This window comes from Hylobates moloch, unplaced genomic scaffold (genome assembly GCF_009828535.3).
Source record: "Hylobates moloch isolate HMO894 unplaced genomic scaffold, HMol_V3 SCAFFOLD_13, whole genome shotgun sequence".
In the NCBI taxonomy this organism is placed as follows: Eukaryota; Metazoa; Chordata; class Mammalia; order Primates; family Hylobatidae; genus Hylobates; species Hylobates moloch.
The window spans coordinates 40,998,358-41,025,209 of NW_026652288.1; the positions used below are offsets into that span (position 1 = coordinate 40,998,358).

A 26,852-nucleotide genomic window follows, 5' to 3' on the forward strand; every position below is an offset into this window, starting at 1 on the left:
TACCTCTCTGAAAATATTAAAAATTTAAACAATAATTTTAAAACAGTGTGTGATTATCCTAAAAATTTTGGACAAGAGATACATATAAAAATGATTTAGTACTGACATCCAGCTATTCATTCACTCAACAATTTTTTTCTTTTTTTTTTTTAGAAAAGTTCTCACTCTGTCCCTCAAGCTGGAGTGCAGTGGTGTGATCATGGCTCACTGCAGCCTTGACCTCCTGAGCTCCACCTCAGCTAATTTTTGTAAAGATGGGGTTTCGCCATGTTGCCCAGGCTGGTCTCAAACTCCTGGGCTCAGGCCATTTGCCCACCTGGGCCTCCCAAAGTGCTGAGATTACAGCACGAGTAATGTGTTATCTACTCCACCCAACCAGCAAATGTTTTTGAGTGTTTACTGTGTAGCAGTCAGAGTAGGCACTTAACCAATGTTAGCAATTTGATGTACAAAATTTATTTCCTGTACTTTTTTCTGTATGGATATCTGGAAGCAGTTTTAGCAAAAATTACTACTTTCATGGAATTCTGAGCTTCTAATGAAATCATGCCATTTCTTTGACTTTTATCATTTTATTTTCTAGGGCATGCATTGAAATTATACAGACCCTAGTATTGATGTTCAGAGAAACAGAAACTGAGTCATCACGCCTGAACACATTGGCAGCTAAGAAGTAAGGTCTTTTAGAAGACATTGGGACCTTGTAGTTGCAACCCATTAACTATTCTTGTTGAGTGTCTTCCAAAGCACGTAATTCTCCAACTTCCCTGTTCAACACCCTTCCCAGTATATTTCACCCTTTTGTTTTTCTCCCTCCTTCTGTGATGAACAGGTTAATTGGCACAGGCCGAGTTCTCTCTGTCTCTCTGGATTATTAAGGGTACAAAGATTTTCTCAGCATAATTTTTTTTTGTCCTAGTCTGGTGAACTTGAAAAAGACCAAATGACCCATCATACATTAAAAGCCAGGGGATCTCCACTAGAATTTCCCAGAGTGTCCTTATATCCACACAATAGAAAAATTGCAAAATCAGGTGTTATAGTAGCCTCATTTACAATATAATCATGTGACCTTAGAGTAAATGACTTTGGAGAGTTTATTAATATCTAGGGTGAGCTGCTGTAATAAAGACACTCTAGGCCAGGCACGGTGGCTCACGCCTGTAATCCCAGCACTTTGGGAGACCAAGGCGGGTGGATCACCTGAGGTCAGGAGTTTGTGACCAGCCTGACCAACATGGTGAAACCCTGTCTCTACTAAAAACACAAAAATTAGCCGGGCATGGTGGTGCGTGCTTGGAATCCCAGCTACACGGGAGGCTGAGGCATGAGAATGGCTTGAACCTGGGAGGCAGAGGTTGCAGTGAGCTGAGATCACACCATTGCACTGTAGCCTGGGCAACCCTGTCTCAAAAAAAAAAAAAAAAAAAAAGATACTCTAAAATATGTGGCCCAAAGAAGATCTTAAATGAAATCTTTCTCACATAACAGTTCAGAGTAAATATTCAGGCTTTCAAACACAAGGTGAGCCAGGGACCTAGGTTTTCTTCCCCTTTGTTACTCTGTTGCCTGCTATCGTGTTGTCTTTATCCTTATAGTGGAAGCTGGCTGACCTTGATGACTTCATTATACCCTGTGGGAAGCAGAAAGAGAAATAGAGGGCATTCCAGTTAAAAAAGAAAAAAAAAAAGAGAGAGAGAGAAGCAGAGGGCAAACAAGCTTCCTCTTTAAGCAAGGCATGTAACACTTCTGCTCACATTCTCCTGGTGAGAACTTTAGGCACATGGCCACACCTAGCTGCAGGAAAGGCTGGAAACTGTGTCTGTAGTTGGACAGCTATGTGCCTAACTTAGTTTTGAATGGTAATGAGGACATCTGTTATTAAAAGGAAGAATGGAAGAATGTACGGGGGGGACAGTAGCATTGTTTGTCTTTTGATTTTGATTTGCAGTTTTGCATACTGTCTGCTTGATTTTTTATTTTATTTTATTTTATTTTGATACAGAGTTTTGCTCTTGTCACCCAGGCTGGGGTGCAATGGCACGATTTCAGCTCACTGCACCCTCTGCTTCCTGGGTTCAAGTGATTCTCCTGACTCAGCCTCCCAAGTAGCTGGGATTACAGGTGCCCACCACCACGCCCAGCTGATTTTTGTATTTTTAGTAGAGACGAGGTTTCACCATGTTGGCCAGGCTGGTCTTGAACTCCTGACCTCAGGAGATCCACACGCCTTGGCCTCCCAAAATGCTGGGGTTACAGGTGTAAGCCATCACACCCAGCCACTTGATTTTTTAATATGTATTTATAAACTCTAAATTATATTCTTGGGCAATGTTGTGGCTAAAATCTTATTTTTTTCCACTTTCATCAATTGTTTATCTAAATCCACTGTATTAAAAGGTGGAGGAATGAGCCAGACCCACTGTATTAAAAGGTAGAGGAATGAGCCAGACACGGTGGTGCACACCTGTAATTCCAGTACTCAGGAGGCCGAAGGGAGAGATCACTTGAGCCTAGATGTTCCAGGCGGCAGTAAGTTATGATCACACCACTGCACTTAGCCTGGGCAACACAGTGAGACCTTGTCTCTTAAAAAAAAAAAAAAAAGGGTGGAGCAAATGATGAGAGCCTTGGACTCTAAAATAGTCAAAACATGTCATTCCAGCACTTTGAGAGGCCAGGGTGGGAGGATCAATTGAAGCCAGGAGTTTGAGACCAGCCTGGGCAACAAAGTGAGACCCCATCTCTAGGAAAAAAAATGTTGGGCATGGTGGCACATGCCTGTAGTCTCAGCTACTCAGGAGGATGAGGCAGGAAGATCAGTTGAGCCAAAGTTCAAGGCTGCAGCCAGCTATTACTGTGATACACTGGGTGACAGAATGAGACCCTGTCTCTAAAAAAAGAAAAAAAGAAAAACAGACAAAAACACTCAAGGGGAAAGAATAAAAACTGTAATATTTTTCCAGCCCTCCACCTTCTGGTCTCAAGCAGTCTTCCCACCTCAGCCTCTCAAGTGGCTAGGACAACAGGCATGTGCCACCACACTTGGCTAATTTCATTCATTCTTTTTTTTTTTTGAGATAGAGTCTCACCATATCGCCCAGGCTGGAGTGCAGGGTGCGACCTCAGTTCACTGCAACCTCCACCTTGCGGGTTCACGCCATTCTCATACCTCAGCCTCCCAAGTAGCTGGGATTACAGGCATGAGCCACCATGCCGGGCCCTAATTTCATTAATTAATATTTATTTTTCTTTCTTTTTTTTGAGACGGAGATTCACTCTTGTTGCCCAGGCTGGAGTGCAATGGCACGATCTCAGCTCATGGCAACCTCTGCCTCCCAGGTTCAAGTGGTTCTCCTGCCTCAGCCTCCCGAGTAGCTGGGATTACAGGCGTGCACCACCATGCCCGGCTAATTTTGTATTTTTAGTAGAGATGGGGTTTCACCATGTTGGTCAGGCTGGTCTCAAACCCCAACCTCAGGTCATCCGCCCACCTCGGCCTCCCAAAGTGCTGGGATTACAGGTGTGAGCCACCGCACCCTGCCTCATTAATTAATATTTCTTAAGCACACTTGCTATGTGCCAGGGACTATGGGCATATTATGATCTTTTTCTTTGCTTTTTTTTTTTTAAGATAGGGTTTCACTCTCATCCAGGCTGGAGTGCAGTGGCACGATCTTGGCTCACTGCAGCCTTGACCTCCCTGGGGCTCAGGTGATCCTCACCTCCCCAGTAGCTGGGACCACAGGTACGTGCCACCATGCCCTGCGAATTTTTTTGTATTTTTCATAGAGATGGGGTTCTGCCATGTTGTCCAGGCTGGTCTCAAACTCCTGGGCTCAAGTGATCTGCCCCCGTCTTACCCCCAAAGTGCTAGGATTACAGGCGTGAGACACTGTGCCAAGCCGGCATATTATGTTGTGTAGCAGGAGTGGGCAAACATTTCTGTAAAAGGTCATATAGAAAATAGTTTTGGCTTATCACACCATACAATCTGTGCTGCATCTACTCAGTTCTGCCATTGTAGCACAAAAGCAGCCATAAACAGTACATGAACAAATGGACGCAGTTGTGTTCCGATAAACTTTATTCACAGAAACAGGCTGTAGGCTAGATTTGGCCTGCAGGCCATAGTTTGCTGAGCTCTGCTTTACAGCAAACAAGAAAATACACCATGCCAAGCTAGTTCTTATTTTTTTATTTTTTTGTAGAGACGAGGTCTCACTTTGTTGTCCGGGCTGGTCTCAAACTCCTGGTCTTAAGTGATCTGCCCACCTTGGCCTCCCAAAGTGCTGAGATTACTGGCATGAGCCACCGTGCCCATCTCGAATACTTCTTTGTGCGATTGGTAGTACTGCCATTTCCCTAATCTCCAAGATGGAGATTCAACATTATTTTTGATAGTTCTGTCTTCTCCCGCATTAAAATTACCACTAAATCTTGTTATCCTTTTTCTCCACCTTTTGGTCCCTACCTTTCTGTTTCCAAGTTGAAAAAAATCATCCTTAGTCACCTCTGTTGTAAAGTATTGTTTTTATGGGGTTTTCTTTGTTCTTTTTCTTTAAAAGCATTGCCTTTAATTGTTTTGTTTTAACTTGGTTTGATCACATCAGCCGTCCTATATCAAGCCTCTTTCCTGATATTACGAATCCTTTTCATGTCCTTCAATACATATATTACATTGCTATAGTAGAGTCTGGTTGTAATATTAACTTTTCTCAGCCAGTTTTTATATCCCTAGGGTCAAATCATGTGCCCCATAGTATTACGTAGCCCAGTAAATATCTAATAAAACTGTATTAGTTTTCTTTTTTCTTTTATTTTTTTGAGATGGAGTCTCACTCTGTCGCCCAGGCTGGAGTGCAATGGCGTGATCTCGGCTCACTGCAACCTCTACCTCCCTGGTTCAAGCAATTCCCCTGCCTCAGCCTCTCAAGTAGCTGGGGATACAGGTGTGTGCCACCAAGCTCGGCTGATTTTTTAGATGTTTTTAGTAAAGACGAGGTTTCACCATGTTGGCCAGACTGGTCTCGAACTCCTGACCTCAGGCAACCCACCCGCCTTGGCCTCCCAAAGTGCTGGGATTATAGGCATGAGCCACTGCACCTGGGCTCTTTTTTCTTTTTTTTGAGATGGAGTTTTGCTCTGTTGCCCGGGCTGGAGTGCAATGGTGCGATCTTGGCTGACTGTAATCTCCGCTCCCTGGGTTCAAGCAATTCTTGTGCCTCAGCCTCCTGAATAGCTGGGATTACAGGCATGCACCACCACGCTCTGCTAATTTTGTATTTTTAGTAGAGACAGGGTTTCACCATGTTAGTCAGGCTGGTCTTGAACTCCTGACCTCAGGTGATCCACCCACCTCGGCCTCCCAAAGTGCTGGGATTACAAGTATGAGCCGCCTTGCCCAGCCAAAATTGTATTAGTTTTCTATTGCCATATAACAAATTATCACAAACTTAGTGGCTTAAAACAACATGTATTTCTTATCTCACAGTGTCCGTGGATCAGAAATCTGGGCACAGCTTAACTGGATCCTTTGCCCAGGGTCTCGCAAGGTTTCAGTTGAGGTGTTGGCCGGGCCATAGTCTCATGTGAGGCTTGGGACTCTTCCTAGCTCATTTGGGTGGTTGCTGGCAGACTAAATTTCCTTACAGCTGTGGGACTCGGGTGGCTTGTTTCTTCGCAGGAGAGTATCTCTTTTTCGGGGCTCACCTGATTAGAGCAAGCCTACTCTGGATAATCTCCTTTTGATTAACTCAACAGTCAGCTAATTAGGGGCCTTTATTATATTCTCAGAATCCCTTCACCTTTCCCATTTCATATAACATAATCACAAGAGTGACAGACAAACATATTCAGAGGTATTGCCCATAATTAAGGGGAAGGAATTTGATAGGGTTTGTACCAGCAGGCTGGGAATTTTGGAAGCCACGTTAGATTTCCGCCCACCACAATAACATAGACTGACTTAGGAGACTATCAATGTGGCCTTCAAAGTCTGTATTTTTAAAGATATTGTAGTACATTCAAAATTCATACATTAGAAATAATAACAACCTAAACAATAAAGTATTAAACTGTTGGGACTCTTTTTAAGGCTGTGATGTCAATCCTCTAAGTCATCTCTATTTTCAGGATGAAACTACCATTTTGATTAAAATTTCTTCTATCTATTATTGTCCTAGTGGATTTTAAATTGAATTGGCAGAAGGGGTGGATTTCAAATTAAATTCCACTTGGGTAAATAAAAAAGCAGTTAATCATTTCAGCATTTTCCTCTTTATTATTTTCATGAGTGGAGATTTTATTAGTTCAACATACTTTGCCGTAACTTTCTTGAAATGTGCCATATTTTTTCATATCCTAGTATTGTTAGGGTTGAATTCACATGTTATCATAGCAAATGACCCATAATTTGAGAGTTCTTTTTCTTTGCTTTGGATGTATGATACTTTGAAAATAAGCTGTTACTGAAAATAAAGGACTATAATTAAATAAAACAGTGAATGGAATGCCAATTCAAACAATATCAAGAAACACTTCTAAAGGGAGTGTTCTGTTGATTTTAAAAGGGTCTTCTAAAAGTAAGATTGGCCATTTTAAATAGCCTGAATAAAACATTATTAAATACCCTGTAGGGTATATCCTGCTTTTGTGAGAAATGTACTAACTGACATGATTCTTCTTTCCAAATATAAGAACTAGACTTGCTTTTTGACTTGGAGATAGGAAGGGCATTGTATTTTTACTAGAGTGTAGGTTAATCATGAGCGTCTAATCATGGTAATGATTTAAATGATTGTAAAAAGATTAGAAAGCCTCAGATCCTACTAAACAAGGGTATTTATACTCACTCTCCTTTTTTCCATTATGAAAGGAATGCTTATGGTTATGGAGAAGTTTTGTATAGTCTTATCTTTGAATTATTTTACTACTCCTACCCCTCAAATCTACTCTGACATTGTCTTCAATTAGGCAACTGAGTTTTTAGCAGTCTGCCTTCAGCTGCTTTTCAACCATACAGGGGTTATACTACCCAATAGGAGAAGATAGTGTTATTAACCCAGCTCATCAGGATGCACATGTAACATTTAAGTGAGTTATCAATGGACAGTACCCCATATTGGAAAGTAAAATATCTGAGGTTTTTTGGAATCAAATAAGCATTTTAAGAAATGGTGGAGTTGGGTGCAGCGGCTCATGCCTGTCATCCAAGCACTTTGAGAGGCTGAGGTGGGCAGATTGCTTTAGGCCAGGGGTTCAAGTCCAGCCTGGGCAACAAAGCAAGACCCCATCTTTATGTTTAAACATTTTTATATTAAAAAAAGAAATACTGTACATTATTAACAAAAACCAATAAAAGGAAGCAAACTTAGTGTCCAGCAATGGGTGAATGGATAAAGAAAATGTGGTACATATACACAATGGAATATTATTCAGCCATAAAAATAAAGTCTTGTTATTTGTGACAACATGGATGAAACTGGAGGATATTAGGCTAAGTGAAATAAGCCAGGCACAGAAAGACAAATACTAGTTTGACTTTTGAGATCATGCATGATCTCACTTATATATGGAATCTAAAAAAGGCAAACTCATAAAAACAGAGTGTAGAATGGTGGTTGTCAGAGGCTTAGGGGCGGGGTGGAATTGGGAGATGTTGGTCAAAGGGTACAAAACTTCAGTTAGACAGGAGGAAGAAGTTCCAGAGATCAATCATACAAATATGGTGACTATAGTTAATAACAAAGTCCTGTATACTTGAAAATTGCTGACAATAGATTTTGTGTTCTCATTATATAAAAATAAGCATGTGAGGTAATGCATATGTCAATTCACTTGATTTATAAAATATGTACACAGTCTACAGTATATACATATTTCAAAACATCATGTTGTATGCCATAAATACATACAATTTTTATTATCAATTAAAAAAAGTAAAAACTGAAAGTGGTTGCTCAAGCCTGTAATCTCAGCTACTTGGCTGAGGCAGGGGATCACTGGAGTCCAGGAGTTCAAGCCCAGCCTGGGCAACATCATGAGATCCTGTGCCAAAACTAACCCAAGCAAACAAACTTAAAAAAAGAAAAAAGAAGAGCTGTATGCTGTTGCTTTGTCCCAGAGATACACAGTGCATATTAGCATATAAAGCCTCTGAGAAGTCCTGTAGTAAACACATCTGATGAACTTGGTTTAACCAAGTATTTCCCCTATCTCCTTTGACCACAGAATCTATTTTAACTATAATATTGTCTGGAATTAGCAATCCATAAAAAGTCCTTTGGAAAATAATGCTATAATTGAAATTACCCAAATCTCCCTTAAATCTAGATTTTCTAGTCTTTCTAAGCTATGTGCACTTCTAGAACTCCACTTGCTCTGAGCCATAAGACCAAGAAATTATATTTTCATTTTAATTTTTTATCTCTAGATATCCATTTGCATGTCCAAGGGTCCAAAACTTCAGTCAAGGATGGTCTGCAATGCTTCATTCTTTTAAACATAATTATATTCACTGTTTGAAACTTGGCTTCACCATTTTTCCTCTCAACACTTTGCTCACTAATTGCCTTTTATTTATTTTTTTCCAGGGGAGCACTATTTAATCTCTTGGTAATTTTAATTAGTGAGCCTCAGATTCCAAAATCTTGTCCTGTGTTTGATATCCAGTTGGTGGCTGATTCAACTTTAGTCAGAATGTCTTTTGACGCTGAGGTGAGATGAGAATTTGGGGGGGTAAACTATTATATTATAGATGTATATATAGGGGCCCTGGCTTCTTTTAATGTGGACCATGACACCGTAGAATAAAGAAACATAATTAAACCAAAGAGTAGATCTTTTGTCATAACCTCAAAACTTAGATAACTATTCAGTCTAAAGTAGATTTAGAGATTTAGAGGGTCGAGAAAAAGGAAAAAATAACTATTCAGTCAATACTAATATATCCCTTTTATATGTCTTAAGGTATGTATATTAAGGAAAGTAATTAGCATTCTTTATAAATTTGATAAATCTGTTTATGTCTGTCTCTGTACAAAATATGATGTATATGTAATTCCATAGCAGGGGTCTAATGGGTGAAAAATCACTGTCTTAGAGATTTAAGGTTAACTCTCATACTTTACCATTTTCCTACCTAAATGAACAGTATAAATTCTCAGCAACAGTTACTTGTTTTTCTAAGGTTGTACAAAGACATTAGAAATATCAAACTGCCTAGAAGGCATATCTTCTGAGAGAATAAACCAACTTATTATTAGTTTATTTTGAGCCAGGTTAACAGATTTTTTTTAAAGGATGAAACATGATTTGATAGTTCTTAAATATATGGTCAGAATTACGTTTTAGAAAACTCATTTAGTCATTCACTCAGTAATTTTTTTTTTTTTTTTTTTAAGAAAGGGTTTCACTCTTTTGCCCAGGCTGGAGTGCAGTGGCACAATCTCGGCTCACTGCAGACTTGACCTCCCAGGCTCAAGTGATGCTCTCACTTCAGACTCCCGAGTAGCTAGGACTACAGGCATGAGCCACCACACCTGGCTAATTTTTGTATTTTTTGTAGAGATGGGGTCTTGTCATGTTACCCAGGTTGGTTTCAAATCCCTGGGCTCAAGCGATTTGCCTGCCTCGGCCTCCCAAAATGCTAGGATTACAGGCATGAGCCACCACACCCGGCCACAGTCAGTAAATATTTATTGAGCATCTATTAAGAGCAAACAGTGTGCTAGGCATAGGGTCAAAACAGTAAGCAAAACAGACATGACCCCTGCCTTCATTAGTTTCTACTCTGCTGGGAGAGACAGACGTTATTCAAATATATCCATGAATACATAATTACAGACTGCATATAGAGAGTCTCCAATACCACTTTCAATGGTGGATTAGGGATTAAAGAGTGGGGTGGAAGCAAGACTCAGATAGGCAGGGCTATTAAGAAGCTAGTGCTGTAATCTAGGTAAGGAATTATATGGGCCAGAGGGAAGCATTCCTTGACCCCCAAATGAGACTAGTCTTCCTTTATAGAGCTCCCTTAACTTCCTGTACATTTCTTTCATAGCCCTTGTCTCAGTTTATAATTATGCATTTGTTTATTTGATCGTTTGATATTTGTTCCCCAACTAGATTGCATGTTCCATGAGGGCAGGTCTCATGTCTATGTTGTTCTCCCTTGCATCCCCAACACCTAGCACGGTGTCTGATGCATGTTTGTTGAACAAATAAATGAAGAAAAGAAGAAAAGGGATAGTAATTGTAAAGAGGAGTTTGGAATTCTTGAGAGGAATGAAATATCCCTAAGCCCTCTATTTATCCATCCCACAGAAGGAATCTTAGTTTAATTTGGGCATAAGCCTAAATTCCCCAGAGAATCTCTCACCTCAACTCTGGGGAGTGTATTTCTACATTCTTGAAAAGAAGTAGGGTTGTTTATCTGATTGATTTTGCAAATCAAGTATGCAATTTTTTGTCTTAGTATTCTGTGGGCCAGCCAGGGATAACAGCTTGCATCTGAATCCCAGCTACTCAGGAGGCAGAGGTGGGAGAATCGCTTGAGGCCAAGAGTTCCACACCAGCCTGGGCAACAAGCAAGATCCTGTCTCTACTAAAATAAAAAATCAAAAATTACCTGGGTGTGGTGGCACATACCTGTAGTCCTAGCTATTGGGGAGACTGAGGTGAAAGGATTGGTTGAGCTCAGGAATTTGAGACCAGCCTGGGCAATATAGTGAGACCTCATCTCTACAAAAAAGTAAAAAAATAAAATTAGCCAGCATGGTATCTTGCACCTGTAGCCCCAGCTACAGAGAAAGCAGAGGTGAGAGGAATGGCTCATGCCCAGGAGTTTGAGGCTGCACAGAGCCATGACCACAGCACTGCACTCCCACCTGGGTGACAGCATGACACCTTGTCTCGAAAAAAAGAGAAAAAAATTATTGTATAAGTACCTAAAGGGAACCAAGGGAAATTATCATTTTCTGACTTGGCTTATGACATTACATTGATTATTCTTGAAAATTCTAGTTACAGAAGCTTATTCTGGAGTATACAAATACCGCTACAGCACTTTTATATGAGATACTTCTTGTCTTTCAGCAGGTACAATTTTTAAAAATTATATTTTTAAACATTTTATGTAACTATAAATTACACGACTATTATATATTATGATATAGGTATATTATGTGATTATGTTATATGATTAATAATATACCAAAAATGCTTGTATTTGAGATGGTCTCCAAAACTGGTTGATTTCAATGATACGACCTTTGCTCTTAAGTGCTCATCTAGTTTATTTTCCAAAACCGATTTGAAGTATTCGATTAATCAGGATAAAAATGTATTTAAGAATGAGTATGCTTTTATATACAACTTGAACTTTACGAATATAACTTGTTTATTTCCTTGAGTCTTTTAGGGAAATCTCGGGTTGGGATCCACAAAGTTTGCTATTAGCTGGATGATGTCCTTTCTACAAAGCTGTCCTCCCATCGTAAGTATCTAGAAGTCAAAACAAAATCACCCCTCAAGCCTAATTAAACAGATACTCTTGTGCTTAATTAATAAAACACACATTTTCCCTGTGATGTAATCAAGTTTATCAACCAGAAGCAAAGTGTAAATTTTACAGTTTATTATTTAATTAATAAATTGTTTTTACATTTTGGACCTGAATGTTTAAGGCACTGAAATTATATCTTAAATGGGAACGTTATTTCATGAAAAACTCTAAGATATATGTAGAAAACAGAATATTAAATTATTAGCTGCATAATTAGGTAAGGTGTTTACCTTAAATAGTGAGCGTGAATCTAACACTTGGGATCATCTGTGTGCTCTATCCCACAGACACCATCCTAGTTCCTATTATCACCATTTCTTTCCTTGATGCTACAATCACATCTCAGTGGTCTGTCCCTGTCTTCCCACCAGAAGACAGGCTGAGGGATCCATTTGAAATAAAAATCTGATTGTCATCCCTTGCTTCAAATCTCTCAATAACTCTTCCTTCTGAATGAAAACTAAACTCCTTAACATGGCCTACAGGGCGCTGCATGCTATGGCTGATAGCCTCTGGTCCCTCAGCCTCTCTGCTGTGTGGGTCTCTTGCTCACCATCCCTCTCCCCACTACCACCCCCCTCCCCACAGCTGCATCACAGGACCTGTACCATTGCATCTGTCTCTCCATTGGAAATGCTTTTCCCTCCCTTTTTCACCTGGTCAACTTCTACTCATCCCTCAGGCCTCAGGGCCCCTTCCTGGGGTGTGGCAGTGGAGGATGCTTCTCTGCCCCCCGTGACAGGGGAGATTCCCTCATTAGAGGCACAAATAGTGCATGGCATGGTGTCCTCTTCCCCTGCTTTATAGGCCTCGTCACTGTTGCAGTTTACGTTTGTTTGTGTTATTATTTGCTTCTGCCGTGTCACGGCCATTAGTGCCCACTCATATTCTGTCTCTGTCTCCTTCTGGGCACATGGTGGGACTGCACTTCCCTCTCCATGTGAAATTGTGGGGCGGGGGCAGTCTCTGAGGCTGATTTGGCTAAAGAAATGTGATCAGAAGTGGCCTGTGTCACTTCTGGGCAGAAGCTTTCAGAGCCAGTGTGTGCCACCTGGCATTCTCTTTTCCTTTGGCATAGCACCCACAAGGTGGCTGCTCTGACCGCTGAAGGCCAAGAGTAACTACAGTGAGCAGAGCCCTGCAGACCCCTCTGGGACATGCAGTGTGAATGAGTAATCAACCTTTGCTGTTTCAAGCAAAGCGCTGGTATTTTGGGAGGTTTGTTACCACAGCATAATCTAGTCCATCACAACTGATACAATATCTTTCTCTTCCAACAGACTGCCAGTGCCGTGAGGGTAGAAGCTATGTCTGTTGTGCTAGGCACACCATAAATGTTCAGTAAAATATCTGCTGAATTAATTCTAGTAAAGGCTTTATCCCGTAATCTCTTCTCACCTCCTCAAACTTATGCATTCAGTCAACAAACACTTAATTGGAAATCTCTTCAAAGGAGTAAACTAAATTTCCATTGCTGATGAACACGAGGTAATATGTTCTTTTTTTTTTTTTTTTTGAGACAGAGTCTTGCTCTGTTGCGTCTTGCTCTGTTGCCCAGGCTGGAGTGCAGTAGTGCTGCGATCTCAGCTCACTGCAACCTCCACCTCCCAGATTCAAGCAATTCTCCTGCCTCAGCCTCCCAAGTAGCTGGGATTACAGGCGCCTGCCACCATGCCCGGCTAAGTTTTGTATTTTTTAGTACAGATGGGGTTTCGCCATGTTGCTCAGGCTGGTCTGGAACTCCTGACCTCAGGTGATCGTCCACCTTGGCCTCCCAAATTGCTATTACAGGCATGAGCCATTGTGCCCGCCCTGTTCTCTTTCCATATGTGGACATGCATCTGTTGGACCATCAGTGGTCCCCTGCTGTTTCTCTAGAGTGATATTGGGTCTGTCCTATGAGATCTAGACTCTCTTGTCAGACCCCTATGACATATGTTTACACAAAGCTGGCTGGGGTCAGAGGGTACATTTGTCAGTAGAACAGGCAGCTGCCTTCTACAGAGGTTGAGCCCATGAACTTGTCTTCCTCAGTAGCACACAGGCCCCAACCAATCTCAGACCACTTCACAGAATGTTTGAAAGTTATAGACATTCACAGCAATGGAAGCTCATATGTGCAAGATGCAAGACCCCTTTGTTTTCTGTGTGGTGGCTGCAGACCTTATCACATGGACTGATGTGTGGAAATCTGGGTTTTACAGACTTCATGTAACAGGGAGGTTTCTTTTTATTTATGTCTTTTTTTTTTTTTACTTTTATTTCCCATGTAAGCCTTCCTGCATGGTATGTATGTATGTATGTATGTATGTATGTATGTATGTATGTATTTATTTATTTATTTATATTTATTGGAGACGGAGTCTCGCTTTGTCACCCAGGCTGGAGTGCAGTGGCACGATCTCGGCTCACTGCAACCTCCGCCTCCTGGGTTCAAGTGATCCTCCTGCCTCAGTCTCTCAAGTAGCTGGGATTACAGGCACCCGCCACCACGACTGGCTAATTTTTGTATTTTTAGTAGAGACAGGGTTTCGCCATGTTAGCCACACTGGTCTCAAACTCCTGACCTCAGGTGATCCTCCCACTTCGGCCTCCTAAAGTGCTGGTATTACAGCTGTGAGCCACCGTGCCTGGACACATTTATTTATTTTAAAAATTTTTTAAAAATGAGATGGGGTCTTGCTATGTTTCCCAGGCTGGTCTCAAACTCCTGGGCTCAAGCAATCCTCCTGCCTCAGCCTCCTAAGTAGCTGGGAATACAGGCATGTGCCACTGCATTCTGGCTAAAAGGAAGTTTCTTTACCAGCCTCTAAAGTTGGTTCACCAAAGGAATTGGGTTGAGTATGAGGCTAGTCTGTGACCATGAAGCACGTGAGGATGAAGGGTTGGCAAAAGAAAGCTTCAATATTAACCCAGTTCTAAACAGTATGGGCAGAAACAAATGATAAGAGAGACATTTGCAAGCAAAGAAATTGGGATCATTGCTATGCACCTGCATGTCAGTCAGCTCTCATTATCTTACTTGGTTAGAGAAAGGTGCTAGAAAAGTTAAAAATTTAATTTCTAAATGGGCTAATTAACATTGTTCTATTCTACTGCCTCAGACTCTCTCAGCTCAAGCTGTGTTTGCCAGGCAATATATGTTTAATCTATCTATCTATCTATATATATATAATGTTTTGCCAACATATGTAAATGGTCCGGAATGGGAAAAATCCACTTCCACCTACTTGCCCTACCTGTAGGGAAGGGCCAGTTGCAACATATTACAATACAAAAGGCAATACATTTTTACTGATACTAATTTAATGGGTGTGTAGTGTGACCTGTTGGTTAGAACTTGAAAAGGCACTAGCGTTCTTTTCTGCTTTTCACACAAGCCTACATTTATGGATAGTAATTACACAGAAGAGTAATTACTTGCACTCGCCCAGGCTGGAGTGCAGTGGTGCAATCTTGGCTCACTGCAACTGCTGCTTCTGCGTTCAAGCAGTTCTTTTGCCTCAGCCTCCCAAGTAGCTGGGATTACGGATGAGCCACAGTGCCTGATCTGGCCTCCTATACTTTTTTTTTTTTTTTTGAGATGGGATCTTGCTTTGTTGCCCAGGCTGGAGTGCAGTGACATGATCGTGGCTCACTGCAGTCTCTGCCTCCCGAATTAAGCAACTTTCCTGCCTCAGCCTCCTGAGTAGCTGGAATTACAGGCATGCACCACCATGCCTGACTAATTTTTGTATTTTTAGTAGAGACGGGGGTTTCACCATGTTGGTCAGGCTGATCTCGAACTCCTGACCTCGTGATCCACCTGCCTTGGTCTCCCAAAGTGCTGGGATTACAGGCGTGAGCCACCACGCCCAGCTTCCTCCTATACTTTTTATTTGACGTTGGATACCATTTCAATGAGGAACATTGCAACAGTGGTGTTAGGGTAGTGAGGGCTTCAGTCTAGATTTGTAGTTGAAGCTCCAGCTGAAATAGTTGCTTTTGTGGGTGGCACACGGCCTATATGTAACTGTATTTTCCTTGTCTAGATTACTTTTGTGGCCAGTATTGTGAAACAAGTGGTGAGGGGGCTTTCAGCTTCATTTCAGCTGCTAAGTCCCTGCCAAGCAGTTCTGTTGTACCAGCAATTTTACATCCTCAAAAGCTGTCTGCGGCACAGCAGGACTCTAGCTGAGTATATTAGGAATAACTACAGAGAAGAATTCAGGTAAGAAAAAATGTCTGAATCTAATCTGCAGTAAGATTTCACTCATTTCTGACTTCATGCAAACCTGCAACATGGTCCAATATTTAGAAGATTAGGTATTTATGGGGAATTCTTTTTTTTTTTTTTTTTGAGATGGAGTCTTGCTCTGTCACCCAGTCTGGAATACAGTGGTGCAATCTTGGCTCACTGCAACCTCTGCCTCCCGGATTCAAGCAATTCTCCTGCCTCAGCCTCCTGAGTAGCTGGGATTACAGGCGCCCACCACCATGCCTGGCTGATTTTTTTTTTTTTGTATTTTTAGTAGAGACAGGGTCTCACCATGTTGGTCAGGCTGATCTCGAACTCCTGACCTGATGATCCACCCACCTCAGCCTTCCAAAGTGTTGGGATTACAGGTGTAAGCCACCGTGCCCGGCCTATTTTTGTTTTTAATAATATTTCACTTGGATCTGTGAAAAGGGTAGGATTTTGGGGACCTCTAAGAACCATTGCCATTTGAAGTATATTCCCAGGCCAGAAAAGACTAGTGAAACATCAAACTCTCTTTGAAGAATGGTTTGTCACTCATTGTCTTTATTGTAGCTGCATCTCACAGAAGTAGTAATAATTTTAACCTGCTATGACTAATTAAGAGTAATAAACTTGGCTGGGCACAGTGGCTCACGCCTGTAATCCTAGCACTGTGGAAGGCTGAGGCGGGTGGATTATTTGAGGTCAGGAGTTTGAGACCAGGCTGAGCAACATGGTGAAACCCCGTCTCTACTAAAAATACAAAAATAAGCTGAGCATGGTAGTGCACGCCTGTAATCCCAGCTACTCGGGAGGCTGAGGCAGGAGAATCACTTGAACCCGGGAGGCGGAGGTTGCAGTGAGCTGAGATCATGCCAACAAACTCCAGCCTGGGCAACAGAGGGAGATTCCGCCTCAAAAAAAAAAAAAAAGTGTAATAAACTTCACTGAAGAGGATAACAAATTATGGATTGTGACTTACAATTGAGCTATTGGACAGAAGCAATTGATAAAGGAGTAACAATTAATGAACATGGTTATCAGGGGTTTTGTTTGTTTCACTTAACCCTCTCAGTAACAGAACAGTAAGAAAGAGCAGTAGCCAGCATTGGCTTCATCTGCCAGCCTGTTCTCCTGCACCTCAGGGGTTCCATTTCTATTTATAGGCTGCCAAAGCCAAGAGCACTTAGCAGTGCAGCCCTGCATAGCACCTATTAAGGAGAAAACCCAGGTTGTCTCTGACTTAAGATGAAAAGGGTACAGCGGACATAGCTTTGTCGTTTGTTTGGATGAAGACATAAAAGGATGTGGAGACATAAATTACGGCCTTAGATTGTCTTTTTTTAAAAAAAACTAGTCCAATTTATATACACTTTTTTTTTTTTTTTTTTTTTTTTTTTGACACAGGGTCTCCCTGTCGCCCAGGCTGGAGTGTAGTGCTGTGATCTCGGCTCATCACAATCTCTGCCTCCTGGGCTCAAGCAATCCCCCCTCCCACTTCAGCCTCCTGAGTAGTTGGGACTATAGGCATGCACCACCACGCCTAGCTAATTTTTGTATTTTTAGTAGAGATGGAGTTTCATCATGTTGGCCAGGCTGGTCTCGAACTCCTGGCCTCAAGTGATTCACCTGCCTTGGCCTCCTAAAGTGCTAGGATTACAGGTGTGAGCCACCACACTCAGCCATTGACTTTTTGTCTTCCATGAGGTGTTCCATTGTGACTCCCATAAAAGCGATTTGTTTGGCTCTGAGTTGGTCCAAACAACTGAATTCCCATCTCTTCCCTACTGCACATCCTCACTTAAAAAAAATATATATATTAAGGTAAATTTCACATAGTATGAAATCTACCATTTTAAAATACATAATTCCATAGTTTTTAAATTCACCATATTTTGCAACTGTCATAACTATCTAATTGCACACCATTTTCATCACCTCAAAAGACACTTAGTACCCATTAAGCAATCACACCACATATTCTCCTCTTCCCAACACCTGGAAACCACTAATTTACTTTCTGTTGTGATGGATTTGCCTATTCTGGACATTCTATATAAATGGACCATATAATATGTGGTCTTTTGTGTCTGACTTCTTTCACTGAGCTTAATGTTTTCAAGGTTCATCCACATTGTAGCATGTCTCATACAACTCAATTTTTAAAACTTAGATACGAACATCTGAAAATCAGGACAACTGGCAAAGTGGTGTCACACTTGTGAGATGACAACAGTTAGGCAGAACTCCTGCAGCTACCCCCTTAGGTGCATCATGTACTGTTTAGTTTGCCACCATCTCCTCTCTCTCTTGCCTACTCTTACCCCCTAAATTACATTACTGGTAGCCATTTAGGTTTGGATTCTTGTTTTAAACTAGTGTTTTCAACTCACATTGCATTGGAATTATCTGAGCAACTACAGGTTGTGCATCCCTAAACTAAAAATCCAAAATTTGCAATGCTCCAAAATCTGAAATCATTTGAACACCAACATGATGCTCAAAGTAAATGCTCATTGTAGCATTTCAGATTTTACATGTTCATATTAGGGATGCTCAATCATTAAGTATAATGCAGATACTCCAAAATCTGAAAAAATCTGAAATCCCAAACACATCTGATTGCAATCATTTTGGATAAGAGATACTCAACCTATTAAAAAAAAATACTGATAACCAGGTGTCACCTGTGGAAATTCTGTTTCCATTTGTCTGGGGTGGTACCAGGGCCATGAGATTTTAAAGCTAAATTTCTCCAGGTGATTCCAATGTGCACTCAGGGTTAAGAACCATTCTTTTAAGTCATCCAAGGGGATGGTTGAAGGCCTTCTCATTTTTGCCTCTTCCTCTGGCCTTTCCTAGGCTTTTACTGAGGCCGTGGGGGATGAGTTCTACTCTTCCCTCTCGACTTGGCCCTAGTAGTCACCACAGCTTGACCCTTTCATTTCAACTCCTCACTGCACATTGCCTGATAAACCAAGAAGCAGGAGCCTCTGCTCATACTGTAGTGAGGACAGTCCACATGTCAGAGATTTTCTAGGTCACAAATGGGGGAGATTTGAGGGCTGAAAATGCTGACCAAGTCTTGTAGCTTAGACTCCCACACCCAACAACCCTAGCCAGTGAGTGTGAATGTACTCAAGTGACCAATGTGAAAATTCTTGTTTTAAAAACTCTCTATTTTGTTTCTTTTTATGATTTGCAGGTACTTTATTCACATGCCAGCCTTGCAGAAAAAGCTCCCATTGTGTTACCCCATCACTCAACCTACCACTCAACTTTTTCATGAAGTTCTGAAATTAGTTGAATAGAAACAATGTACACAATGTTAATAAGAGTATAAAATGTTAATCAAGAGTCAACTTGATATTCATGAGAAACATTTTTTGATTTGTTTAATATCTGGCTATCTCTGAGTCCTATAAACAAAGATTTTAATTGAATGATCCATCAATACCTCTCTACGAGAAGTTTCAAATTTTTAAAAATAAATTTGCTTTATTATAAGTGTGCAAAGATCTTTATGCCATTGGGCAAAAGAGCCATTTCTTTATTAGAGTAGTTCTTCAAACTCACTCTTGCCATAAAATAAACCACTATCCATCAAGACACAGGAAAAAGGAATGCAGGGATTTAGGAATGCTGTACTCGATTCTCTTCAACCTTAGCAGCAAAAGCAAGAAGGTTCTCAAAATTCTCCTGATAATAGTTCTGTTGCCTTAAGCAATACGATGCCGGGGAGTGTGGGGGCCTGAGGCACGGGATTCAAGTTCTTCTCAAGGTGTTTTATCTTCTCAGCTTGGGCACAGTGTTCTCGGTGAAACCATGCCAGGCACAGGAGCATGCTCTTCACCCGATTCTGTACTCGGAGCCATCCAAAAACCATTATTTCAACTAGGTTCTTGGAGTCCACTATGTCCACCACCAGCAGGGCCTGGCGCATTCACGCCATTTCTGGAATTACAGCTTGGTCTGGGCCTAGGGTCACTCACTCAAGATCTCGTCCGCCAGCCACGCCTCCAGGTAGAACACCAAAGGGTCTCCCAGTTCCTGCACCAGAAACCACCAGGGCTGGAGGCCAGAGTTTTAAAATCTGCTAAAAGAAACCTACATCCATTCTGACATACATAAAGTGGTGCTAAACATTAGTGTTTCTCCAGAGAAAAAGGTTCTAAGACAAAAATCTATCAAGGGAACAGAAGCCTATGGAGAGTGAACACAGAAAATAGAATCTGGTGAGTTTCACTGGTGTAATAATGGTGAGTGGTGTGAAGCCACGAAACATCCTGAGATAAACTGTTGTGGGGAGTATAAGCTACAGAATGATTATTTGGGAAATGCCGAGCAATAGGATGACACCCTCCTCCTCTACCTGTACAAATTCTAGTGACAAAAGTATTCCTGGAAGAATGAGCAGAACACAGGCATAGCTGTATAGAATGTCACTTCCTCTTTTATCACAGGGAAAGAAGCTTGGACTTCAACAAAATTAAGTGCATGGTGCCACTCTGTTTCAGGCATCTATGGGCTAATTTGTGTAGTCCCATAGAGTCTCTATGAAAGATAAATTGTCCATGAGCAGTTATGGCTCTCCCACAACCATTTAAAAACTTGTCTTTACTATATTTTATGTCATAAACTAATTTAATTCCACAAATACTTAACTTTGGCGTCACTGTGAGGTGTTGAATTTGGACTTCTAAGAACATCGGAACTGGACTCTCCATTCAACTGATTATGACTTGAGGGAGGATCAAAGAAAAATCTACTTCCAAAGAAAGAGTTCCTAAGCCAGATTTGCCTGTGTTGGGCAGTGGAGATAATTACTAGGACATTTTATTCCGGGTTCTGACAGAGCCAAATGACCAGCTATTTGACTTCAAGCAAGTCAGGCCCCCTTTCCAGGCCACATCTGTTTCTTCCTGGGCTTCCTCTGCTAGGTGGAAGGCTGGGACTAGATGTTCTCCAAGTTCTCTTCCAGCTCTTACATTCTCTGCCTGTGACGAGACGTTTAACACTCTGAAATGGAGTAGTGTGTTTCTCTGCTATCTCAGCTCAGTGGATGATTTTGCACTAACTTCAAGTAATCCTCCTTTCTTTATACCCAAAGTTTCCCTCTCAGCTGTCACCAGCGATCACCCCATAAAGTGTCCAAGTCTTTTCCTTCATTACCCAGTAAGGAGTCCACATTTTCTGCCCTCAATTTTCGGGGTAGAGAGCGAGGAGCAAAATGGTGTTTTTGAGTGTCCTGGCTGTCAGATGGGGGATTATTTTCAAGAGATGGTCAATCAAAGGAATATGAAAAGATTCTTGGAACACAGGCAAGTATCACCTCAAACCGGACAAAGAATGTACTGGTGAACCCGCAGGATGACAACGAGAGGATCAACTCAGCTCTGCCTTAGCTTCTAAGCAGTGCCCTGGATCTGGGCTAGTAGCGGTGCAGGCTCTGGTGAGGGCTTGGGGTTTCTCTCCCACGGGACTTCTGCATGCCTCTCCCACTCCTCTCTTTGCTCTGGGATATTACTTTAATCTCTGGGAGCAAAAGCTCTGTCAAAATATATCTGAATCTTTTCATGTGGGGCTAAAGTCAGTGGTTTTTTGGAGAGTTAATGGTTGAATATTTGTCACCCTGATTTTCTTCAGTCTACTCTGTATAACTCATGTCTATTCATTTGCACAGTCGGGGACCCAGAAACTAATAATTTGAAGGATTATCCAACCACTATTCTTCTCTGCTGTGTGGTTTTTGTTTGCATTGTTGTCAAAGGCAAGAAAAATCACAGAATAATCCATCTCTATTAGTGCTCAGACACAGTTAACATTTTAACTAAATACTGACCTCACCTACAAAATAATTATTTTTCAGGAAATCTGATTGTAGAAAACTTTGACTATGAAGATCACATAAATAACTTTTTAAGAATCCAAAGGCTTGCCAAAAAGACAAGTACACATGGACAGTTTTCAAGCCAGGGTCAAGATTCTAAACCCTTTTGCCATCCTTATAATACATGCATTGCCATTTACCACCACTACCTACCCCCGCAGTCATCAGCTCTCCATTTGAAAATATAGGTAGGTCGGGCACTGTGGCTCACACCTGTAATCCTAGCACTATGGGAGGCCAAGGTGAGTGGATCATGAGGTCAGGATTTCGAGACCAGCCTTGCCAGCATGGTGAAACACCATCTCTACTAAAAATACAAAAATTAGCCGGGCATGGTGGCACGCGTCTGTAGTCCCAGCTACTCAGGAGGCTGAGGCAGGAGAATCGCTTGAACCCTGGAGGCGGAGGTTGCAGTGAGCCGAGATTGCACCACTGCACTCCAGCCTGGGTGACAGAGCAAGATTCTGTCTCAAAAAATAAAAAATGAAAAAATAAAAAATATATGTAAATAGGCTGGGCGGGGTGGCTCACACCTGCAATCCCAACACTTTGGGAGGCCAAGGTAGGTGGATCACCTGAGCAATGGAGTTCAGGACCACGAACATGATGGTAACATGGTGAAACCCCGTCTCTAGTAAAATAAAAAATTAGCTAGGCATGGTGGTGCACACCTGTAGTCCCAGCTAATCGGGGTAGGCTGAAGCACGAGACTCACTTGAACCCGGGAGGCGGAGGTTGCAGTGAGCCAAGATGGCACCACTGCACTCCAGCTTGGGCTACAGAGTGAGACTCCATCTCAAAAAATAAATAAAAATATAAAAATAAAAAAATTAAAAAATATATGCAAATAATATATAGAGATTATATGTAATTATATATAATTATAATTTTAAAATTTCATCTATATATAATGGGGGTAAGAACACTGGTTTTGGGGCCAAAATGGTTTAAATTCCAGTTCTGCACTAGTTTTGGACCTTAGGAAGTTACAAATATTTGTAAGCTGCAGTTAAAGCAAAGATAATATAACCTACTGCAAAGGGTGTTAGGAGATTTAAATGAAAACATAAATGCTTTAGCACACAGCACGGTATCTGACGTGCAGTAAAGACTTGGGGTATATATTGTTAAAGTTAACAAAGCTGGGTGAGAATTTAGAGACTAGTAAATATTGCCTTATTTTTTTAACCAATCTGAGGACCAGCCACTATACTCATAGAACCCCTGATCTATAGAGCACTGGAGAACAGCTTCATTTGAATTTTTTTTTTTTTTTTTTTTTTTGAGACTGAGTTTCACTCTTCTTGCCCAGGCTGGAGTGCAATGGCACAACCTTGGCTAACAGCAACCTCTGCCTCCCAGGTTCAAGCAATTCTGCTGCCTCATCCTCCCAAGTAGCTGGGATTACAGGCGCCCACCACCACGCCTGGCAATTTTTTTATATTTTTAGTAGAGACGGGGTTTCACCATGTTGGCCAGGCTGGTCTTGAACTCCTGACCTCAGGTGATCCACTGGCCTCAGCCTCCCAAAGTGCTGGGATTACAGGCGTGAGCCACCGTGCCCGGCCTGACACGTGACTATTTTCACTGCTTACCACCAGGAAAGAGTGTTGGCTGTAATTAGTGCCATCAATGGAAGATCTATGTGGAAAATACTCTTTCCAAGGGTGGACAGAAAGCTTTTTAGTTCCTAAACTTTTTTCAGCCTTTGACTTGAACGGGTAATTGCTAAGTGACCAAATAGAAATAGCCATTCTTTACTTACAGAGTTCCAAACGGATTTACAGGTAGTGTTAGAGGAGATACATGAAGAATTTCTTTTCTTTCTTTCTTTCTTTATTTTTTTTTGAGTTTTCCTCTTGTCCCCCAAGCTGGAGTGCAATGGTGCAATCTCGGCTCACTGCAACCTCCACTTCCTGGGCTCAAGCAATTCTCCTGCTTCAGCATCCCAAGTACCTGGGATTACAGGCATGTGCCACCACGCCCAGCTAATTTTGTATTTTTAGTAGAGACGGTTTCACTATGTTGGCCAGGCTGGTCTTGAACACCTGACGTCAAGTGATCTGCCCGCCTCGGCCTTCCAAAGTGCTAAGATTACAAGGATGAGCCACCATGCCCGGCCAAATTTCTTGAGTTTTACTGAAATTTAGATACTCTAGCTACTGTGTAAAGAGGGAAAAGCCTGAAGTTCCTATAACTGATAGCATGTTTTACATAATTTCATATTGAATCTCACTCACTTGCGGTACAAATTTTAATTTTGCATGGAAATGCTTGAGAGTACATTAATAAATGTTCTATAAGGCAGCTGATAAGCATAGTGAAAGCTTTTTGGCTGCTAAGCTTCAACCTGTGCCATTATATTTTTTCTGAGGCTAGAACCACTTGTTTCATACTTAACATACTTGCAAATTAGAGAGGTTCAGTGATAACTACGGAAGAGAAGCTGAAAATTCTTGACGAGATAAATTTGATGGTTTTTTTTTTTCTTGAGATGGGGTCTCGCTATATTGGCCAGGCTGCAGTGCAACGGCTGCTCACAGGTGAGATCACAGCACACCACAGCCTCAAACTCCTGGGCTCAGGCAATCCTCCTGCCTCAGCCTCTCGAGTAGCTGAGACTACAGGCACATGCCAGCATGCCAGGTTCATGGTGGGAATTTTTGAACAACTCTTAATAGTGTTAAATTACTGTCTGATTGCTCTTTGTTCATTGGATTTGCTTCTAAAATGCAGTACAGGCCGGGCGTGGTGGCTCACACCTGTAATCCCAACACTTTGGGAGGCCGAGGTGGGCAGATCACTTGAGGTCAGGAGTTCGGGCCCAGCCTGGCCAGGATGGTGAAGCCCTGTCTCTACTAAAAATACAAAAGTTAGCTGGGCATGGTGGCAGGTGCCTATAATCCCAGCTACTTGGGAGGCTGAGGCAGGAGAATCACTTGAACCCAGGAGGCAGAGGTTGCAGGGAACCGAGATTGCACAACTGCACTCCAGCCTGGGCAATAGAGCGAGATTCTGTCTCAAAAAATAAATAAAAAATAAAATAAAATAAATGCAGTACAGGCTTGTAAGGTCAACTTGAATTTGGGTATCTATAGTGGGGAGACAGCCATTCTCCATGCAGTCAGACCAAGCACTTCTCTGTCTGTATTTCTGTGCCTTGTGGCTCTGAAGCTTTTGTCATTTTGGGGAAGACAACATGATTCCTTGGCTAGAAATCTGGGTAGTGTAACTTTTGGGATAAGATGCTATGTCAGACCTTGTTCTTACTTGTCATCAGACTTTTGGCAGGTTATTTTAAATCTTCCAGAACCTTTATTTTGTAAACTATAAGATAGTAAGAAGCCTACCTTAAGGGTTTTTGTGAATATTAATTAATTTGTATATAAACATCTAATTCTATGGTTACTAGATATTAGGATGACCCATATAGCATTGCCATTTTCAAGTCTGAAATTTTGGGATCTGCAATTCCATATGGTTCAAACAAACAGCAAGCCCTCAATAAACGGTAGCTATTATCTTAACAGAAATACTCACTTGCTTAGTGACCTTTTACTTTAAATATACAGTATATAGTTTATTCTCATTTCCCAAGTAGTTTGACACTTTGTTATAGCATGGCTTATTCTTGCACAGATTTGCATAAACCATACATCAAGTCATAGAATTCACTTACAAATTATTGTGTGGTTATAACATACCTAAACATGTTCAGAATGGAATTAATTTTCTTGATTGCCTTATGTGACAGTAAAAGTCTGTTCTTCCACTGGTCTCTCCCTCTAAGTGAATGGCACTCCATTCACTCCACTATTCAAAAGAGAAACCTGAGAGATCTGTTTCCTCCCTTCTCTTTATTCCCCAAATGTAACCCATCAGCAGTGCTTATTGGCAATTTCTTCAAGATATATTCCTGATCTACTGACTTCTCATAATTATGGCTATTACCCTAGTTTGAATCTCCAGCACCTACTGTAATAGCCTATTTAGTCACTTTTGACCCCTACAATCCATTTTTTAAAGGGGCAGTGGTATTTTGAACATGGAAATCAATATAACTTCTGAGTTAATGAATTTAAATCTTTTTTTTTTTTTTTCTTTTAGAGACAGAGTTTCACTCTTGTTGCCCAGGCTGGAATGCAATGGTGCGATCTCGGCTCACTGCAACCTCCACCTCCTGAGTTCAAGTGATTCTCCTTCCTCAGCCTCTCGAGTAACTGGGATTACAGGCACCCACCACCAAGCCCAGCTAATTTTTGTATTTTTAGTAGAGACGGGGTTTCACCATGTTGGCCAGGCTGGTCTCGAACTCCTGACCTCAGGTAATTCACCCTCCTTGACCTCCCAAAGTGCTGGGATTACAGGCATGAGCCACTGCATCTGGCCAATGAATTTAAATCTTTGCACTGCTTTCCATTATCCAGGAGTAAATCCCACGTCCTTACCATGGCCTTCAAGACCCTTAATGACCTGACCCATGACTCTCTCTGTGACCTAATCCAAATCATTCTCCTCCTCATTTGCTACTCCCCAAACACACTGGCCTCTGTGCTATTCTTTCTAATAAACACCCCAAGCTCTTTCAGGCCCTGGAAATTTGTACTAGTAAATGTTTTTTCCCTGATCTTCAGCTGTCACTTCAAAGAGCTTCTTTGATCACCCTACAGTAGAGTCTCACCCACCTACATTACCTTTTAACGTATTTGTTTACTTGCTTATTCTTTGCAATGTGAGAATTTCAGGATGTAAGCTCCATGAGGGTTTGACCCTTCTTTGTCTTGTTCAATACTTTATCCTCAGCACCCGGAATAGTGCCTGGCACAAAGTGTTTCAGCTATGTTGAAGGAATAAATGGACTAAGAAAACACAAATTAGATGAGGATTAATTACTGGCTTAAGATTTCAGTATGGTTTTTTTTTTGCTTGTTTTTGTTTGTTTGTTTTTTTCTTTTTTTGAGATGGAGTCTCACTCTGTTGCCCAGGCTAGAGTGCAGTGGCGCAATCTTGGCTTACTGCAACCTCTGCCTCCCAGGTTCAAGCAATTCTCCTGCCTCAGCCTCCCAAGTAGCTGGGATTACAGGCACGCACCGCCATGCCTGGCTAATATTCTTTTTGTATTTTTAGTAGAGACAGGGTTTCACCATGTTGGCCAGGCTGGTCTCGAACTCCTGACC

The 26,852-nt window shown here is 41.5% G+C and overlaps 1 protein-coding gene and 1 pseudogene across 6 annotated transcripts in view; one reads left to right on the forward strand and one right to left on the reverse strand.

Annotated features, from left to right (window-relative positions):
- Window positions 1-21,510, forward strand: part of CUNH12orf56 (chromosome unknown C12orf56 homolog) — a 103,184-nt gene extending 81,674 nt beyond the window's left edge. For 2 of the 6 annotated variants that reach the window (XM_032173161.2, XM_058426657.1), the window contains 6 exons: window positions 584-673; window positions 8,595-8,718; window positions 11,026-11,100; window positions 11,423-11,497; window positions 15,598-15,776; window positions 18,991-21,510. In XM_032173161.2, the coding sequence (XP_032029052.1) occupies window positions 584-673; window positions 8,595-8,718; window positions 11,026-11,100; window positions 11,423-11,497; window positions 15,598-15,776; window positions 18,991-19,096 (649 nt within the window). In that variant the 3' untranslated portion in view covers window positions 19,097-21,510. Of the gene's footprint in view, window positions 1-583; window positions 674-8,594; window positions 8,719-11,025; window positions 11,101-11,414; window positions 11,498-12,846; window positions 12,992-15,597; window positions 15,777-18,990 lie in introns of those variants that run through there. The other 4 variants (XM_058426655.1, XM_058426658.1, XM_058426659.1 and 1 more) reach the window with 4 other exon arrangements.
- The window catches only part of LOC116480806 (small ribosomal subunit protein uS17-like), a 165,197-nt pseudogene that overhangs the window by 88,033 nt on the left and 50,312 nt on the right, over window positions 1-26,852 (reverse strand).